Here is a 1,521-nt window from a genome sequence, read left to right as displayed (position 1 = left end):
AGAGGGATGAGTAGATAGTGAATCGAGTGTTGGGTACATAATATTGGTGTGCAAAGGGGTATGTGCACTCGATGTCCCGTACTCAGAGGCCAGTTGCATATGGTTTTGGGTTTGCAATGGCGGTATGCGTAAATGTGCGTTATACTCGGTACACACTTGATTACTAGCATCGGTGCAAGAGAGTGGACTGGAGCCTACGGTAAACCAGTGTAACGCACTGTGGCCCTATACCAATCAATTAATTAGGGGAATCAAACACACTTGGAGTGAGCAAATTAACTGCGACTGCAGTGCCGTGTTGCGGCCTGCGGTCGCCGCGGTCGTACCAGACTTCACAGCCACCAAAAATCAGATATAAATCAGATATAAAATTGGCAGGAATTAAAATTCAAAAGAATTTGGATGAATTACCCAAAATATAACCGAGATATTCCCCAAGAACCTGCAAATTATTTATAACAAATGGATTTATTGGAATAATTTCTTTATCTATTTCTCAAAAAATTTAGAACAATTAAAATTGAAAAATTGAGTTCAATTGATCAATTCACCGCTGATTTATGAATATTTAAATAAATCAATACTAAACAATCTGTGGAATTTGTTATTGATACGTCAGTGCAGATACAATTACCCGAGGGAATTTCGTTGTGAGGGAATTAGTGTAATGCGTCTGTTTTAATTGGAATTAATTTTCAATTCAGATAATTGGGGGATGAGCAGTTGTGTCGCGGGAGATGACGGATTTATTCGTTATAGGATTTGAGGTGGTGGTAAAAATGATATTAGACTCACCTAAGTGGCCATTTTCGTAGTAATCACCGTTATCCAATCGATGTTTCTTGAGTGGATGGGGATGATGGCCAGCTGCTGCTGCCAAGTGACTTGCTGCTAGACTCAGTCCAACTGATGCTCGTTTTGGCGGTCGTCCTGGCCTGGAGCTGCACAGTGGTAGAGAGTTACTGTGGTCAGAGACAACCGTCATCGAGGTAACGGCTTACCCCGAGGATTCTCTAGTTTCTACACTAAAAATTTTGAGCTCTCGGGTCTTACAGAAAAATGCATTCCCACGTCTGACGGATTTTTCAACTGATAACATCATTCATTTAATCTTTAACGGAATCATTCACTCACTTATCAAATGATTCACACGATTTAATTTCCAATTTTCCATTATTCATTATCTATTACCATTATTCGTTATTTGTAGTTATTCATAATGAACAAAAAATTTCAAATTAAAAAAAAAAGAAATCTCTAGACTAAAATGTCTTGAAGAAATTTTTTCTTTTTTCAGTGTCGGGTATTTTCGTCCTGACAATTTACGTTTTGAAAATGGATTTTTGCAAAAATTTATTTTTCAGTGAATCTTTCGTCATTTATCAGAGGATCAGGCGCCAGAGAGGCGCAGGACTCTTGAAACTTATCCTTCCACGGAGAACCGCCCTGGATGTTGCACCCACCGTCTCAATTTCCCCTCCCCCTTTCCCCTCCACCCCCGCGACCAACCACCCACTCGAA

At 39.8% G+C, this 1,521-nt stretch overlaps 1 protein-coding gene across 5 annotated transcripts in view; it reads right to left on the bottom strand.

Annotated features, from left to right (window-relative positions):
• dac (dachshund) overlaps positions 1 to 1,521 on the bottom strand; it is a 160,239-nt gene that overhangs the window by 91,984 nt on the left and 66,734 nt on the right. For 4 of the 5 annotated variants that reach the window (XM_011302142.1, XM_011302141.1, XM_011302144.1 and 1 more), the window contains one exon: positions 796 to 941. In XM_011302142.1, the coding sequence (XP_011300444.1) occupies positions 796 to 941 (146 nt within the window). The remainder of the gene's footprint in view (positions 1 to 795; positions 942 to 1,521) is intronic. The other variant, XM_011302143.1, reaches the window with a different exon arrangement.

Source organism: Fopius arisanus, unplaced genomic scaffold (assembly GCF_000806365.1).
Source record: "Fopius arisanus strain USDA-PBARC FA_bdor unplaced genomic scaffold, ASM80636v1 scaffold00026, whole genome shotgun sequence".
Classification (NCBI taxonomy): Eukaryota; Metazoa; Arthropoda; class Insecta; order Hymenoptera; family Braconidae; genus Fopius; species Fopius arisanus.
This window is presented reverse-complemented; position numbering and strand designations above follow the sequence as displayed.